This window comes from Ascaphus truei, chromosome 14 (assembly GCF_040206685.1).
Source record: "Ascaphus truei isolate aAscTru1 chromosome 14, aAscTru1.hap1, whole genome shotgun sequence".
NCBI lineage: Eukaryota > Metazoa > Chordata > Amphibia > Anura > Ascaphidae > Ascaphus > Ascaphus truei.
The window spans coordinates 33,502,455-33,519,309 of NC_134496.1; the positions used below are offsets into that span (position 1 = coordinate 33,502,455).

A 16,855-nucleotide genomic window follows, 5' to 3' on the forward strand; every position below is an offset into this window, starting at 1 on the left:
TGCACAGGTGATGACATCAGCGGTTCTGGGAGCGGTGACGCCTGCAGTGAGGAATTTTGTGGTAAAAAGCTTTCCAGGGACTCCAGCATAGTACATCCAGCAACTCACGCAGTCCCCAACCAGTCCGGACAGGAGGTGCCAGGAATAGGCACCATGCCCCAGCCCTGCAGCCTCCTCCTGCTTCTTGTGGCTGTGCTTGTGGCACAATGCATCAGGTGGTAACTGAAGCGCTCAGTCATAATAAAGGGAATGCGGTTTTCTTTACCCAAAATGAACTTGGCCATCATAATTTGGAAGTAGATGGAAGAGGAAGGGATGTGAGTGCCAGCGGTACGATAGCACTGTGATCTTTTCAAGGCTTGGCCTGCCTCTGTACCTCCACTTTTTTGTAATTGTGTGTACTTTATTTTGCGATACAGATAAACGATGTCTGGCTGTTTTTAGTTCTTAGTTGGTAGGATTCGCCAATACGTGTCATTTTTAAGATTGAACTAATAAATATTTTTCACTCCAGATACGCAAAGACAAAGTACTAAAGATATAAAAGAAGCAGATAAAAGGCAATTTTGACATCTAATAGTTCTTCCTTGTGTTTCTATCTAAAGTACACTTCTATTATTTTCTGTACTGCAATTTCCCCTGTGTTTAGTGAAATTACACTGCGCAAATGGAAGTCATGTGGAGTCTAGGCTTAAGCCTCGTCATCAGAACTACTCTTCAGTCTGACGAAAGGCAGACAACGTTTGTGCATTATTGTATATTGCACTCCTTTTTTTCTGATCCCTTAATCTTCGAAGACTGAGTTCAATGGTTTAATACATAATAGGTTATTTTGTAAATCTCCACATATTTCATCTTTTTGTAAGTGTGCACATTAACTATTTTTGTTCTGCACTAAGAGAATATTTCTGCATCAACTACTAATCGTATTTGGGAAAGCCCTGAGAGCACACAATTAGTGGGTGAATATCTTTACTAAATAGCATTTGACAAATAAAAAGCATTCCCATTACCACTAGTGCCCCTTTTGCATTTGTCAGTGTGCTCTAGTAATTACATTGGCATCACATGCTTCCAGATGGTACCCGATCTTCTAAGCCTTTTTTGAATTTTCAATGGATACACGTTTTCCGCACCTTCAAACTAAATTCCTTTTACTTGCAATCCAAGCTGTATATTACATTTTATTGATCCCATTAACCCATTGATAATTGGGTTTATTTTTATAGCTGTTTTTCTTTAATGCATTGTAATAAAGGTTGAGTTTTAAGAAATTACTTTGCTCTACCTACCCAAGTGCATCAAAAACTGGCACTTGGACACTGTGTCCTGTTTTTTTTTGCTAATGGTTTATAAGGGCATAGAAATGATCAGACACATCCCAGCTCTGCAGCTCCCCACACAAAGGATGTTTCTGCTTGAAAAAACAAACAAAAAAAACCCATGTATATACTGTATGTGTGTATGTTATTCTGAATCTTCCAAAGTGAGACATACTGTAAAATACTGAGAAGTTATTATCAGGTTCTTCATGATTTTATCAATTGCATAACTATGAGAATGTCATGTTAATGTTCTCGTTTCCTCTTCCCAAGGTGATGTGATTAAGGCTGGCAATGTGTGGAATTTTATGCACTTGCATGAGACTTCCATAACACACACACGTTATCGTGGGTAAAAAAAAGTGTCAAAAACCCTCCACAGCAAAGTATATAGCAAATGTAAATATTACTGTATGCTCATTTGCATGTCTTAAACATGTCTGCAACCCCGCCTTTCACCATTTTACCCACCATAACTTAACTAAGTATGGTAAAACCTATCCTTGCTTCATTTTTGAGCCAGTATAACCAACCCCACACTGCCGAGACCTATTATGGTCGAAACGGCTCTCTGTGGGTGGGTTTACTGGCTATGCATCTTAACCCTGGCTGTGCTCAAAGCTGTGACCATGCAGCAAGCTTAAGCCTATAGGGAACCATGTTAATGGTTTTGAAGCAAAAGATGTCACTGTGTGCTCATTTGCATGTCATTTCCCAGAATCCCTTGCTGCAGTGGAAGTGCTGTGTGCTGGGTGATAATGGTGAAAGACGGGATTGCAGACCTGTCTAAGATGGCAAATGAGCATACAGTAATATTTCCATTATATATATATAGATAGATATATATATATATATATATATATATATATTGAGCAAAAGGCAAAGTGAAGTCTGCAAAGTGATATCAAGATAAGGGTCTCCTTAGGTGATCGAAACATCAGTCCTTTGTTTAATAATTTAACCAGTAATCAATTTCTGCAAGTGCTGGCTTTCTTGCGTGTATGTGTTTGTATAAACACACACACACTCTAAGCTAATTTTCCATGTGTTTCCATCACAGTATTTACTTACATATCCTAATGCTTCTCTTAATTTTGTGATTTCCTCCAAGTGTAAACTTCTTGATATGATTTGAAAATGAAATGTAATTTTAATGTTTCAGAGGTGTATATACGCGTGTATAGTTTCTTTATAAATTTAGTTAATAATCTGAAGTGTGGTCAGTCTACTTGATGAGGAATATAACTGGAATAAATTAAGCAGTATGGACTTTACTTGTTATTGCAAAAGAGTTCTTAAAGGTAACTTTTATTTCTATAAAAATTCTTAAAAGTCGATGTGCCTATATAGGTATATGTTTAGCTTTTATGCAAGCTCTTGTCTTACATTCACTTATGTTTATTAGGGATTTATATCTATTTTTTGTATTCTGTATGTATTCCAAGATCATATCAAATAGCTCAATTACCTAGTAATTGACATACTACTCAGGGCATATCTTTTAATCATGGACCTAGTGGTCTTTACAGTATATATGAACTGATTGGGACTTTATGTGTATGTTTGTAACAATTTAATCCTACACTGTCACTGGATGCAATTGTCTTTTGTTTTCTCAGTCAGTGTGTACCATTTGATTAGAATCCAATTTATCTATGACGAATACAGTATGTGCTTCTTTTTTCTTGACAACGTCTAGCATTTCAGAGACAAGTTTTAGAATTTGGATTTGCCTAACCCGTTCTCATGTAAACATGAAGGCCCTTCCTGTGGTGGCTGTAATCCCTCCAATAATAGAAGCAGTAAAACTGGCTGACACTTTTACAGTGTGAGGATTGAGAACATGCACAGGAAATTAAAGAGGGCATTTCCTTAAATATTGTATTAATATGACAGACCATAGGGTTATTGAAATAAGACCAATGTTTACCATTGCAATATAAGTTGCGTAAGATATGACAAGCCCAAAGAAATCAGTGCATCATTCTTTATTATAAATCACCAAAAATGGAAAAAGGACACAATGTGCTGCTGCATACGATGAATCTGACTCAACCTGTTGATATTAATTAAAGCTGTAGTTCTCGCTGGTGAGTGTGAACTTTTCCCTGTTTGCGTGCATCCTGGGATCCCTGCCCGAGGGATGTCTGCCCGAGGAATCCCTGCCCGAGGGATCCCTGCCCGAGGGATCCCGTTTGTTTGGTGGGTTCTTTGACCATTTTACCACATCAGTTGATTTCTCCCTTGTCTTTTTTATTTGACTCAAAGATATTTTACTGCTCACCTTCCCTTTAAATAAAGAAAACAATTAACCTAAGTAAGCATGGCTGACTGTACAATGTGGTCAGTGATTAGAGCAGGGGTGCTCAACTCCAGTCCTCAAGCTACCCCCAACAGGTCAGGTTTTCAGGATATCCCTGCTTCAGCACAAGTGGCTCAATCAGTATCTGCATCAGCACAAATGGCTCAATCAGAGGCTCAGTCTTAGACTGAGCCACCTGTGCTGAAGCTGGGATATCCTTAAAATCTGACCTGTTGGGGGGGCTTGAGGACTGAAGATGTGCACCCCTACTGTAGAGAAGTGAGAGACTGTATAGTGCAGTCAGAATTCTAGAGCGGTGAAAGGCAATGTTCATGTTACCGCTGTAATATCTGTTTACAGGAGGTATTTACCTGTAAGTCGTACACATTCCTCCGTATCGTGACAGGACTTCTTCTTGCACAGTTTGCTACAAAAGTATATACTGTAGCAGCGCGCACATGGGGTCAACTTCACACCGATAGAACGGCCGCACTGGTAACAGTACTTGAAGAAGGCACTTCAGGAAAATTGCAGAGAGGTTCTAGTAACATAACCATAACATCTGTAGAACAGCAGCAAGTAATGTGAAAACATGATAAGGTTTCTCACCGAGGTAATGACTCGTCTGTTTCACCAAGGGTGGATTTCTGGCTCTCTTTTGTCTCTGCATCGCTGTGTAACACAGGGGCACCTGTACAAATGTATGTAATGATCTGACTTCAGCTTCTCACACACAGAAAAACAGAATGTCCTCGCTGAGTGAAGGTCAAGGGTTGGTTACACAAATGAGAATCACACAGCCAGACTGGCAGAAAGCTCCGACAGTCTGCAAATCTCAAACTCATCTTATTAATAACTTCTTTTCCATATAGTTCTATCCACAGGATTCCACACTGGGGTCTCCCACGTCAAAAGCCAATAATTTGACATGCAAGTTCTAGTTTTCCTGCTGTACGTGCTGTGCATTGCAGTCATATCTTGCTCTGCTCTGTATCATATTACAGGTCTCTCCTATACACAGATACATATATAGAAGTGTGCCACATACCTTTTGTAGACATATCCATAGTGTGTCACAGATCTCATATAAATACTTGAACTTCTCACTGTTCCTCTCTCATACCCCATGTAAATACAACAATGTACTTACGGATGATGCCTTCCTTTGTCCATTCCTTTTCTTTTAGTGTTACAGCTTCCCGGGTGAGGTTTCCCATGTGCTCTAACAGCTGTTTCCGGACATTATAAATCTCTCGCTCCCCCAGTAACAGAGCATGATAGGGAGTGTGTGCTATCCTTTTATCCTGCAATATACAAAGGGATAGCTGTACAAGTCACAGGTGTGCTGCTGCTAGCTCAGTTACCCACATTACTAATAAAATACCCCTCCTAGGACCAGATCAACTGAACTCCATTAAGTTAGGGCTCTGGGCTGCTTCCCAAGATACTTACTGGAGTAGGTGCTGCCAGTATCTCTTCAGTTTAAAGATCCCGTTGGTCAAAAGGAAGCTGCAAGGGATGTCGTCACGGCTTCCTATTGGGATGCCGGACCTTTAAACTGCAATATTGTGAACCCATCCGGTGCTGCTAATGAAACTCCCTCTAGATGGATGTATCTTAAGAAGCAGCGGTCCCCAGAGCTCAAATAAACGCAGTTTAGGCCCCAGGACTGCCTGCTTCAAACCTGTTAAAACAAATGTTTTAAATCCAACACATTTGAATATGGCCAATGCTGGGATAAGACACCCGGCACTAGCTGCCAGTACCGCTGGCTTGCGTTAGCCATAGTCTAATGAAGATGGCAGGTAAATATTGCATTGGTCTTAAAAAAAGATGTATTAACCCCTTAAAGCCATAGTGACCAAGAAAGCATGCATGCCTTCATAGCTACTAAAGTAGCCAAGGTAGTAATACAAACACCTTAACTACCGTACTACTACGTCATAGCGGTTCATACAAGGGTTAACCTTCCCCCATGACCCCCACCCCCCCTCTACAGTACTGGTCATTAGCCTTGTATATCAAAAAGGAAAAACAATGTCCTATCCGATGGGTAATTATGTATATGTGAATGTATGTAAATGTGTAGTTGTAGGTCGGAGTGGGAATTCACCACTATACCAATAGATTGTTTGTGTCCCAGAGGGCTCTGAGAAATGATGTACTGTATATACTACCCCTCTCTATTGAGGATATATGAAAAGATAAATAGGAATACAGTAAACAAGGCAATGTAAAACAACCACTGACAGAATGTCTCCCTTATATGCAAAACTAAGCAAGTGTAAAAAGTACAAAGATGCAAATGGTGGGTGGATCTAATTGCATCAAATGAATGTCAGTACAAAGGGTTAAACAGTGTGATAGTTATTAGAAATTAGGAATGTTCAGTCACTATGTAAAAGATGGATATAGAATGCCTAATTGCAGGGGTGTGTAAACTGGGGGTCGCGAGATTGTCTGCAGGGGCGCAGGGTTTACAGAGGCCCGCGTGCTTCCCGAAGGCACTTAAATTAAATGCTAGGGAAGCGGCGAAGGCCTCTGTAAACCTCACTTACCTTGGTTCAGCCGGCTTCTGGAGACGCATCGCTATTTGACACCGCGGGTCATGTGACGTTGCGTTGCTATGGCAATGTGACAGCATGACGCTCAGATGCTGGGAACCAAGTTAAGGGGGTGGGGGCCGTGCAGAGAGGACAACTGGCAGGGGAAAAAGATTGCGCTCTCCTGCCTTAGTGTGCTGTCCCTGATGTCAGGATAACCAATCCTCTTCTTAAACAAATAGTGTCAAAAACAAAAGAGGGGCAGAGACATAGCATAAAATCCTTTATGTTGTAAGATAAAAAAAAAAATGATAAAAATGCACTCACAGTCTATATCACTCCAATGGCCACCTGATGCTGATTAGGTCAATTTGATCTGATTTCACATCTATGCAGGTTTTCGTCCCGGGCTCCTTAGCCACTGCTTGTCCTCCCTAACCGTTCAAGGAAGTATAGACTCGCTATGTCTGTGCCTCCCTTTTGTTTTTGAAGCTATTAGCCTTACATGTATGGTGCATGATGTCATGGCCACTATTACTTCTGGGGGGTTAACATTAACAGCATGATGTGGATATGGGTTGGAGTATTCCACACCTCTTTGGCATATCATTAACACTAACAGCTGTTAAATTTACGATCAGGCTGTCTTGGCAATAAGACAGTCCTTAACACGATTTTTGGGAGCTTTGAAGATCCCAGTTAGGACTTAACAAGGCGATAACTGAAGTTAGCATCTCATTAAGGATTTAACAGAGTTTTGTGGCTCTGGAACCTACAGAGGAAACTGCCTGGTCATGCTAATCTTCAGTCAGGAGATCACCCTACATTAGATATAATCTCAGGACTGTCTGAACCTGTCCCTGATAATCTGCAGCCAGGAGGTAACCCTCGCAATGAGAAGACATACTCTGCTGAACTCCTCATAGGGGCTCAGTATGACCTTTGATACAGGAGGGTGAAGGGAACGGGCTGAATCCCCCAGTCTGTAGCTGAAGGCCCAAATGTTATTGATACATCAGAGTTGTATAATGCAGCCGGAGTGGGCATAAAAACTGAATATATCAATGTGTTGAGCATGAAAATTATTAGAACACGGCTACAAAGGGAGATCGAAAAAGAAAAGAATGAGACTAAAAAGTTACATCTACAAAACTCCTTGAAAACCATCTTGAGGAAGTAAAGGGTATTCAAAGAAAAAAAGAACTCAGAGTGCAGAAAACAAGAGGAAAAAACAAACCAGGAGGCTGAACAAAAGCATGGGGAAAAGATTGGCCTCAAAAACGAAAGCAGAGCAGAATCTGCCCAAAGACACCAACAGGAAAGAAAATAACTTGGAATTTGCCCAATCGCTCGCAGAAAATCTATGCACTAATACGGTACATGCACCAGGCTCTCGTATTTTCAACATTAGCTTTAAGTTAACACCGCATTTTGATGTAGTCTGAAACCAATTCCACCAAACAAAGGAACAACAAATCTGGGAAATCTGCAAATTATTCAGATGTCCAAACCTGTGGCAGTAACACTTACCCTGCTATTCCGGTCAAAAGAGGTAGCCCTATAAGGCGCAATGTTTTGGCTACAAATACAATGTACTGTGATAAATACACCTACAAAAACTTACGATGAAGAAGAAATGTAGAATGGCGTTGGAAAGTCATAGTGAAGTTATGGCAAGGGAGAAGCCTCATTCAGCACCTGTTCTATCTGGGGGCTGAGAGAGGAACATGCTTCGTTCACAGCCAACCACGAGAGTGCTATAAATGTAGTTCCACCAGACATCTTTAGTACAGCTACGATAAACTAAAATGCTCAGTGTGGAGATCTTGGCCACACAAAAGGGGACTGCAAGAAGGAAGTACAGTATAGAAGCAAGTATGCATGTAAAAGCGGGCATACTTTCAGAGAATGTCCGGGTGCACTGCACAATAATAATAGCATGTTCTTGTATAGCGCTGCTAGTTTTATGTAACATAACCCCGATTTGGAAAGATTACAATGTGTAAGAGAAGACATCGGTGAATCACTGGGATGGGCATTTACAGCTATGGGACAAGTCACTAGGGACATAAATATGAACCAAGAAAAGTCATCTACAATGGAGGAAAATCTGATGGGAGACCTTTCAGCAGCGTGCAATATATGGTGAATATAAAAGGTGCTAACACCCTAAACAGTGTTTACTAATCCTAATAAATAGTGATAATAGTGCAAATATTGACAAGTGCAATAACAATATAAAAGTGTCACCCCCCTGCTTCTACCCTCCGGTGGGGTTGTCTTCACTCTTCCCCAAAATGTAGAACTGTTTTCTCACGATCCAGGGGGAGCAAGGGGGATAAAAACACACGAAAAAAACAATCTAAGTGCAGATGTAACAGATATAAGTGGATAATCCCTGGTGAATCTTGGCCCCTATGTACAGCCTACACACAGGAAGGTAACGGTAATCAAGCAGAGGTAACAAAGGGTAGACTGTGGAACATCGATAATGCAGAGCAGCTCCTTCACTTGGGGAATGCGACCTCAGCAAGAAAAAAATGTACGCACATAGCACAGATCATATGGTTCAAACAATTTATAAAAAAAACTCTTAAAAATGCACTTACAGTGTTGCCAATTTAAAACAGCATGTAAGCTATAATAAGCTTCAGTGTGACCACTGGGAGATAAGTGCCACCTCTCACCACACCGGTCCCGACGGGAACTTCGGCTGAACCCCATGTTGATACACTGGAGACGTCGCTCCGTTGCCGGTCCCCGGATGTTGACGTCACTTCCGGCTTGGCTGCTGCGGTGTAAGCTGGGGCTTCTATCTCCACAGTCACGTCACGAATGGGCAGTACCACTCTACGCGTTTCGCCAATCAGTCATTCGCTTCCTCAGTAGTGTACCTCCCCCCTCACTATTCAAGGCTTAAATGCTACAATCAATTAAAATATAATCAATGCTAAGTGTTCGACTTTTACGTGAACTTCGGCATAACGGAAGAATACCATTACATAGGATAATGAATCTACTACATAAAAAATGGAAAAACCATCTAAATCTCCTCACTTATGGGATATCAATTTAGGGCACAGATTAACCATTATGAGCTAATGATCAACATTATACATAGTTAACAATAAACAGCATGTATCTAGTTAGAATCTCTCTTGATAAAGTGACTTAAACAGGGACCAAAAAATACTATACAATATTTAATATAACTGTAGGCGGACGCTCACAGAGGTATGCAAGGGAGACTGGTTATGGTGAAATTAAATAAGGCTTTTATTGCGCCTGTTTCCTTAACATCAGGAAACCATCCAAACAAGGGGTAAACAAAGCTTCAATTCACTTGGGAGTATTTCTAGTGAAATCCTATGCAGTCCACAACTCCCTTTAGATAAGCATGTCTCCCAGCCCCCAGACATATATCATGAAATGAACAGATATAAAAAAAGTCTTATAAATGAAAGCCTTATCTGTTCCTTGTGGTTTGGAGTGAAAATCTTCTCCGTCCCTGGTTGCTACCTTTTCCTCAGGGTTTGTCAGCATTCAGGTTTAGAAGTTTCCCCTGTGTCTTGCAAGCAGCCTCTTCTGGTAGACTCAAAACGTCTGTCCCCATGTCAGTCTCACAAGTTGTGAGAGTCAGGGACCATCTCCCTTCCTGTCTCAAAAGACAGGCTTTTCTAAGCAATCTAATCAGGCAGGTGGTGTTTGTTAATTGACTACCAACAGTTAACCACCACACTGCTGGATTAGAGGCACATTACCTGAACAGGGATAACTCCCCTGTTACAATAACCTATACAGGGACCCCAAAAAATATAATAACCTATACAGAAATTTGAAGATTAATCTAACTCCTGGCCTAACAGTAGATTCATAGATTTATAATCCTTCAATATAACTATAGGAAAAGAGAAAATGGTATTAATAACAATGTCATAGACAGCAATGAACAGACATCAGTTAAAGAAAGCAATGAACAGACAACACTCATTGCCCCCTTACTTTGAGTGTTGTCTGTTCATTGCTTTCTTTAACTGATGTCTGTTCATTGCTGTCTATGACATTGTTATTAATACCATTTTCTCTTTTCCCTCTTTTCCTATGGTTATATTGAGGGATTATAAATCTACGAATCTACTGTTAGGCCAGGAATTAGATTAATCTTCAAATTTCTGTATAGGTTATTATATTTTTGGGGTCCCTGTATAAGTCCCTGTATAGGTTATATTAAATATTGTATAGTATTTTTTTGGTCCCTGTTTAAGTCACTTTATCAAGAGAGATTCTAACTAGATACATGCTGTTTATTGTTAACTATGTATAATGTTGATCATTAGCTCATAATGGTTAATCTGTGCCCTAAATTGATATCCCATATGTGAGGAGATTTAGATGGTTTTTCCATTTTTTATGTAGTAGATTCATTATCCTATGTAATGGTATTCTTCCGTTATGCCGAAGTTCAGGTGTAAGTCGAACACTTAGCATTGATTATATTTTAATTGAGTGTAGCATTTAAGCCTTGAATAGTGAGGGGGGAGGTACACTACTGAGGAAGCGAATGACTGATTGGCGAAACGCGTAGAGTGGTACTGCCCATTCGTGACGTGACTGTGGAGATAGAAGCCCCAGCTTACACCGCAGCAGCCAAGCCGGAAGTGACGTCAACATCCGGGGACCGGCGACGGAGCGGCGTCTCCAGTGTACCAACGTGGGGTTCAGCCGAAGTTCCCGTCGGGATCGGTGCGGTGAGAGGTGGCACTTATCTTCCAGTGGTCACACTGAAGCTTATTATAGCTTACATGCTGTTTTAAATTGGAAACACTGTAAGTGTGCATTTTTAAGAGTTTTTTTATAAATTGTTTGAACCATATGATCTGTGCAATGTGCGTACATTTTTTTCTTGCTGAGGTCGCATTCCCCAAGTGAAGGAGCTGCTCTGCATTATCAATGTTCCACAGTCTACCCTTTGTTACCTCTGCTTGATTACCGTTACCTTCCTGTGTGTAGGCTGTACATAGGGGCCAAGATTCACCAGGGATTATCCACTTATATCTGTTACATCTGCACTTAGATTGTTTTTTTCGTGTGTTTTTATCCCCCTTGCTCCCCCTGGATGGTGAGAAAACAGACCTTTCAGCAGCGACATAAAAAGGCACCGCTAGCAAGGGAAACCCAGCCCCAAGTCTAAGGAATAGTGCAACCAATCAAGACGTACCAAATAAGCATCCAGGTATCACAGACTATTCAGTTACAAAAAAAAAAAGAAGCACCAATAATATGCACATAACTATTATAAGGAGTACACCAAGTAATGTGCAGGAGGATGGATTTCGGGTGGTGAAAATGAAAGAGAGGAAAGGTTGTTGCGTGAAAAAGAAACATTTGGAGCCAACACTACCATAAACAACAGGGTGTTTTGAGATCCTGCGCAGTAGTTGGGTAGATCAGGTGGAAGAGGAGGAAAAAGCTTATACTACCAGGGCCCTCAAAAGATGAGGCTCACAAGGAGACAATTTTGGGGGAAAAGGAGAAACTTGCCAGATAAAACATAAGTTTTTCTAATGGCCTTCAAAAACAACTCGCTTTGTAAACAATGTTAAAGTTACGTTCAGACATAGCCAGTTTATCACTAGTTGTCAAATGAGGACTTTGATGTATGTATGCTACAGCAAACAAGATACATTTGATTTGATTCTGTTTTTGTCTGTATATATTGTAAATAATTATATAAAAGATGTTTGTTGCAAGTAGTCAAATAAAAGATTTCTACATTATATATAAACCCAGAACTGTCTGAGGATTTCCCTAATAATCTGTAGTCAGCCTACATTAGCTGTAAACCCAGGACTGTGTCAGCCTGTCGTTGATAATCTGCCACTCAGGAAGTCAACATACATTAGATATAAACCCAGGACTGTCTAAACCTGTCTGGATAATCTGGAAATACACAACACTGTTCTGAAGGTAAGTACTCGAGCAGAAAGCTTTTACAGGAAAGTAGTGGTGGGATTGGGAGAGTTTTTTTTTCTATAGTTGAGAAGGGAAGCATGTGTATGGTTTGCTTGTGTATACGTATATGTGTGTCCTTGTGTGCGCTTCCCATACCTGCAAGAATTTGTAGTATGCATAGTCTGTGGCTGACCCTAGTGCAGTCTTCTTTCCTCCACCAATTGTAATCGGCATCAGAATGCTGGAACCAGCCTTAATAAGCCTGTCGACCTGTGAGCAGGAAAGTTACAAAAACAAGCTATGTGTTCATAACAGGTCATTGTGATCTTCACACACAGCGATGGGCCCTGTAGCAAGCTCTCTGCAAGTGTGTCTATAGACACACATCAAATGCTTGCCGGTTCTACTTTGGTCTGTGCCAAATATAAGCGACTGCTAATTTGAGCTAGATTTTCTGTTGTAGCAAAGAATTTTAACACACTATAGAAATGAAATGTCTTGTGTGTACATAGGCGAGACAATTCCAACTTTGCAAGCAGTTTAACAAATTAGAAATTTAGGGGGAAATGTATTAAGTGTCAAATTAGAGAATTGCTCCAAACGGCTGCAAATAGCGTCATTCATTATTCTGCGTGACTAGCCACAATATATCAAGAAGCTTTGCACCATTTCAAAGTAAGTGCAATATTTACAGTGTAATGAGATGGATCAAAGGTTGCATCTATAATTGGTGCAGTTTTCCCGCTCTCTGTGCGCCAAATAAATCCGGCGGGTTTGGGTGGCATTAGCCTTCTGCTCCACAGAGATCACAGATGATGTGCAAGAACCGACATTTGAAAAATTCACACGTCCAGTATGATGCTGCTTGCAAATGGCACCGGTTTTTTTTTATACATATGTCCCTTTCACTTTTTCTACCTGTCATAGAATGTGCAGGGAAGAGCATAAGAAAGCCTATACTACGGAGAAAAGAGGAAGAGAACATAGACATGACATGGGAAGCAGTGTTAAATCCATTTTAATGAGGCATTGTTTGATAAGTGAACTTCAAATGGTTACTCACATAATTATTTACGGATATTTTGTAGTTTTACGGTTAAGCCTGAATATCATAGCTATAAAGCCAAATTAAATCAATTAAAAATAGAAATATTACTCCATTGTGAAACTTAAGAAAAAGTAATAATCTGTTCAGCAGTAATTGCTGAATCTTACTTGAATCTTTCTTTACAGGGTAAGGATTGTATCTCCTACCAGAGCGATCCGAGCCGGTAAAGTTCTTGTCTTCCCATAGGCAACATTTACTACTGCACACAGTGCGCTGCCCACTCTGCCGAGTGGCAGGTTTGGGTCTGCTCCATTTGCTAGAAGGTCTTTCACAGCCTGGGCCAAAATGGAGAAAGGACGTATATTTCAGCACTTATTGCCCACAAAAAAAAATATGTCCGTTTCCTGGTCTGATCATCCCATAAACCAAACCGTTTACACACTGTTCTGTATATTACATATCTGCCTATTGTGCAACTCAAGTATTCTGAAGAATGTTAAGGACAGACACCAACAGAAACAGCCCAGAAAATGTGATCATAAAAATGAAGAATAGAAAAATAAGAAAACCACTGAGAAAATGTGCAATCATTGTAAATGTTGTGTCATGCAAATAGTATAAGAATGTTTCAAAGTGTTTGAATACTGAATAGAAATTTCTGTCCTTTAAGCGGACCCCCTATAAAGTGGTGTGACGTGTGTGTGAGATCTTTTGCTTAGAAACCTCAAACACTGAGCATTTCACTGCATCTCAGAAAGGCTCAGAACTAGAAGGAAGGCTCACCAGATCGTTTCCACTTGCCACGGCCAGAGAGAGAGGGGAGTGGCCGCTCCAAAGGGTGTTGGGGTCGGCATTGTGACGCAGAAGCAAACATATGATATCCCTGGCATGCTGTACAAATAAGAAACACATCATTTCCAAACCCTCTCAGAAAGAACATGCAAGTCTGGAACCTGGTATACATCAATGCTGCAGTCTGGAACCTGGTACAGTATACATCACTGGTACACTCTGGAACCTGGTGTACATTACTCACCAGGTGTCCCAGGACTTCAAATGAAAACAAGAAGGCTAATAAAGCTTGGAAATAATATGTATTCACAAACAAAAAATTTGCATATGGATGTAGTATGTGAATACATATTTCTAAGCTTTATTAGCCGCCTTGTTTTCATTTGGAGTACTGGGAACACCTGGTGTGTTCTATAGTTTACTTAGAAGAGATTAGGGGTCTCTTCATAGTTCCTGCACACCCACAACGTAAATATTATAGCTTTACGTACGTAGTGCTGTCTATACAACTTACTTTCTGGTATACATTACTGCTACAGTCTGGAACGTGGTAGCTGTTAGACTTAATTTACAAGCAGGATCATTTTGGAAATGCATAAGAGAAAAGATGGTTTGGGACAATGTGTTGAGCTCTTCTGAAAGGATGGAGCACCTTGAACATCGCTCACAAGAATTGGGATGATACTACGATTACTCAAAACAAGTTAACTTGATTCCAGAGTAATTAAATATACTGCTTTGTAAACTTTGTATAAGGTTTTGTACATTTGACATAAGGGAAGATATGTATCAATTCAGTGCAACTTGTTCCATACCAACAATTTTAATTTGCATCAATTTGCCCAGCAACACATGCAATATATGAAGCTGGTTGAACTTTTTTCTTACATTGATACAGATCTCTTAAGGACAGAGGTTAATGCCACTTTCAGAAATAACTATATTGCAAAGAGGAAGGAAATCTGCACATTATAGTATTGCCCTACTCCTCCGATAATCTCTACAAAATGCTCACTTGTACCTTAATACACAGGCGCAAAGTGACGCAGAGTCAAAATAACATATTATGCATTTTGTGAACAATTCTCCTGTTTATGACACTTGATACCTATGGCCGATTCTTTTTATGCATAGTTTTATGCTGGATCAAATTGGTGGTTTATTATTGCACAAAAAAGAGCAAAATGACAGAAATGCACAAATTCGAATATCTGCACCAAGTATCTTCTCCCCTAACTGTTTCTAATACTTCATGCAAGCAAATTGGAGTAAATAACGATAAAACAAGGAAGGATGTGACAACTTAGAATTGCACTGGTAGTTTCATACATAAATTATAGTGAGCAGTTACTAGACTCACGGTTTGTGATGGAATTTGCCAAATTTGACATATCCATTTGTTATTTTTCTTCACCATTTAGGGCTCAATAAACGTTTAGGTTGAAATCTTGCAAAAATGCAAACTAGCGCAAAAAAAACAATGGCAACTATTTACTAAAGAGCATAATATTAAAAAAAGATACTAAGTATAAATGCTGTAAAAATCAATGTGGGATTTTCTGGTGAAATTGTGGCTTCCCATTGGCCCTGGAGCAAGGCCACGCCGGCCATATTGATCTCCCGGACAAATATTTTTGCCTGGAAGTCTCAAAAGTTTTATTTTGTTGCCGGAAAAAAACAAAACTTGTCGCTGTGCGGGATTGCTATTTTAATACATGTCAGCCTAATATACAGACCCCAGTGTAATAAACTATGGGTGGGACACAATTAACACTGCTTACCTCTAGGAGTGCATACAAATCAGTATTGTCATAAAGTACAGGGTGTTCAAATTCAGAGAAGTGGCAGTGTGCAGAGATACACAGTACAACATAATCTTTATCAGGGGACTAGATTTGTGTAAGAATATTCTATTACACAAGGCACTGGAAGTGGACGGTCAAATACACTATAAGTATATATTTAAAGATGTTTTTAAATCTGAACACCCCTGATTTTATAAATACTACAGGAATCACAGATCTGAACCAATTTATTGCAGGTTAACAGCCCAGCATTTTGCTCTTACCTTGTAGTCATCATCCCTCTCACATGCCACATGCAAAGGTGTACGTCCTCCCTCCTGTGGGACGCTTGTGGTTTTGTTATAATAGTGAAAGAGAGGCAAGCCTGATGCATGGCAGCCTTTCATAGGAAACCCTTGTACACTGCTTGCGCTTTCACCCTGTGAGGGTAGATTCAATTTCAACATTAAACCTCTGCACATCCCATCAGCGCAGTAAAGTTTGTAAAGGCGATAATGAATACATACAACGTAAAACATACAACAATAGTAAATTATGTTCCTGCTTTACAATTTGATGCTGGTGTTACAGCAGGGAGTCCTGAATATCTATCACAGTGCACTAGCAACAATTCACACTGCAAATCCACACTTAGACCCGGAGGGCACTCATTAACTACAGAAATGTTATTGGTGTTGTTCACTAAAGTATGAATGCCATTATTCATCAGTTAACACAGTTAACAGCTTCTATACAAGCGGATATTTTCCTTTAAGAGTGGACATTTACACTAAATTTAATGAAATCGGCTTAATCATCTTAACCGTCATTCCCAATATAGTGTCACAGGAGACCAGGCAATTACACCTTTGTACTTGGATCATATCACTGAGCAAAACCAAGAAGTAAAACAAATTGTCATTTATTCCATTGAAACAGACGTAAACACAGTGGATTACAATAAACATGAAAAAACACACTTACTTGGGAATTGGGGTTGGAAAAACTATACATTCCTAGGTGTAGGGTCTTATCAACCCAAAGCTTACCCTAAAAAGTATTGGAACTGAAATCACCCTGCAGTTCCAAATGCCACAGCTCCCCTCTCTCCA

The 16,855-nt window shown here is 40.1% G+C and overlaps 2 protein-coding genes across 9 annotated transcripts in view; one reads left to right on the top strand and one right to left on the bottom strand.

Annotated features, from left to right (window-relative positions):
- The window catches only part of GPC1 (glypican 1), a 62,949-nt gene extending 59,968 nt beyond the window's left edge, over positions 1 to 2,981 (top strand). The window contains exon 9 of the mRNA XM_075570385.1: positions 8 to 2,981. Within this exon, the coding sequence (XP_075426500.1) occupies positions 8 to 222 (215 nt within the window). The 3' untranslated portion in view covers positions 223 to 2,981. The remainder of the gene's footprint in view (positions 1 to 7) is intronic.
- A 314-nt stretch (positions 2,982 to 3,295) lies between these two features.
- ANKMY1 (ankyrin repeat and MYND domain containing 1) overlaps positions 3,296 to 16,855 on the bottom strand; it is a 29,418-nt gene continuing 15,858 nt past the window's right edge. For 7 of the 8 annotated variants that reach the window (XM_075570379.1, XM_075570377.1, XM_075570381.1 and 4 more), the window contains 8 exons: positions 16,028 to 16,183; positions 13,951 to 14,058; positions 13,374 to 13,502; positions 12,276 to 12,389; positions 4,775 to 4,928; positions 4,234 to 4,315; positions 3,996 to 4,141; positions 3,296 to 3,611 (listed from right to left, as the gene is read on the bottom strand). In XM_075570379.1, the coding sequence (XP_075426494.1) occupies positions 3,388 to 3,611; positions 3,996 to 4,141; positions 4,234 to 4,315; positions 4,775 to 4,928; positions 12,276 to 12,389; positions 13,374 to 13,502; positions 13,951 to 14,058; positions 16,028 to 16,183 (1,113 nt within the window). In that variant the 3' untranslated portion in view covers positions 3,296 to 3,387. The remainder of the gene's footprint in view (positions 3,612 to 3,995; positions 4,142 to 4,233; positions 4,316 to 4,774; positions 4,929 to 12,275; positions 12,390 to 13,373; positions 13,503 to 13,950; positions 14,059 to 16,027; positions 16,184 to 16,855) is intronic. The other variant, XM_075570384.1, reaches the window with a different exon arrangement.